This window comes from Cariama cristata, unplaced genomic scaffold (assembly GCF_000690535.1).
Source record: "Cariama cristata isolate BGI_N322 unplaced genomic scaffold, ASM69053v1 scaffold21717, whole genome shotgun sequence".
NCBI lineage: Eukaryota > Metazoa > Chordata > Aves > Cariamiformes > Cariamidae > Cariama > Cariama cristata.
In genome coordinates, this window is record NW_009627509.1 from 11,540 (window position 1) to 12,662 (window position 1,123).

Below are 1,123 nucleotides of genomic sequence, written 5' to 3' on the forward strand. Positions count from 1 at the left end.
TTTCCTCCTGTTTCCTACACGGCAGTAGGGCATCCTCACGGAAATTGCTTACCTTTCTTGTCCAGCTGTATCCCACAGCTGTAAGACAACCTGGGTGTTATCCACCATCAGACTCTTCACCTGGTAATCGATACCTGTCAGGAAGGTAACAACAATCATAAGATAGGATAGGGAGAGGGCAGCTTGCCATTGCAATGGCCAAGATCAACAGTATTTAGTTCAGGGAAATTGCAAGATTGATTTGAAACTGGGAGAGAGAGACCATCTTTACCCTTAGTTGGGCTAAAATACGGGCAAAAAGCATGTGCCCAGGCTGACCTTCCCACATGTCTTAGCCAGATGAGTCAGGAACCCTACTACTTACCGATGGTTGCATTGAGCTCAGCCAAGAACCTGTCATAGCAGAAGCGGTGAATGAAGGAACTCTTCCCAACGCCGGAGTTCCCTACAAACACCACTTTAAAGATGCGGTCTGGGGAACGGCTGGCTGGTTCCAGTGCCTGGAGCTACAATGCAAGAAAGGGATGCAGTTTTGAAAAGCCCAGTTGCAGACTGGGCTTTGGTTTAGGCACTGGACCCCTGCACTATAAGCCTAAGGAGCTGGAGTTAGATGGGAAGAGAGTCAGAAACCCTCAAGTCCCTGGTAGCAGGTTTGAGGAAGAACCCCAAGTCATTAAGACTCACCCAGGTTTCAGTGCCAACAGGCCGTTCTCTAGGAGGCAATGGAGCATCATCTAATCCACCTGCATTTCTTCTACAGTCAGCATCACTCTTCAAAGTCATCTTCAGCCACTCAGCATCTGCTGCCAATGACCATCTCTCCTTGTCTCTGGTCTTCTCTCCAAAGTTTGCATTGCCTCCTTCTCCAGTCTTCAGCTGTGTCCCGTTGCCTGGGAAGTATTTACAGTTCTTTCTGTTGGGTTCTTCCGCTGCTGCATCCACCGGGAAGGTGAAGGGAAGGTCCGCAGAGGCCAGTTGTCTGCATTAAAGGCCACAGGCACCACAAATAGGGTGGGAGGGTAGGGGGTGAGGGGAAGAGGAAGAGGTTGCAAATTCCCAAAACAACCAATGTGATCCAATTAGTGCCTACGCAGCGCTTGTGGGAACTCTACTTCCTACACAT

At 49.6% G+C, this 1,123-nt stretch overlaps 1 protein-coding gene across 1 annotated transcript in view; it reads right to left on the reverse strand.

Annotated features, from left to right (window-relative positions):
• LOC104164976 (EF-hand calcium-binding domain-containing protein 4A-like) overlaps positions 1-1,123 on the reverse strand; it is a 39,689-nt gene that overhangs the window by 6,151 nt on the left and 32,415 nt on the right. Inside the window, exons 12-14 of the mRNA XM_009704467.1 lie at positions 685-979; positions 365-506; positions 53-134 (exon numbers count right to left, since the gene is read on the reverse strand). Of these exons, the coding sequence (XP_009702769.1) occupies positions 53-134; positions 365-506; positions 685-979 (519 nt within the window). The remainder of the gene's footprint in view (positions 1-52; positions 135-364; positions 507-684; positions 980-1,123) is intronic.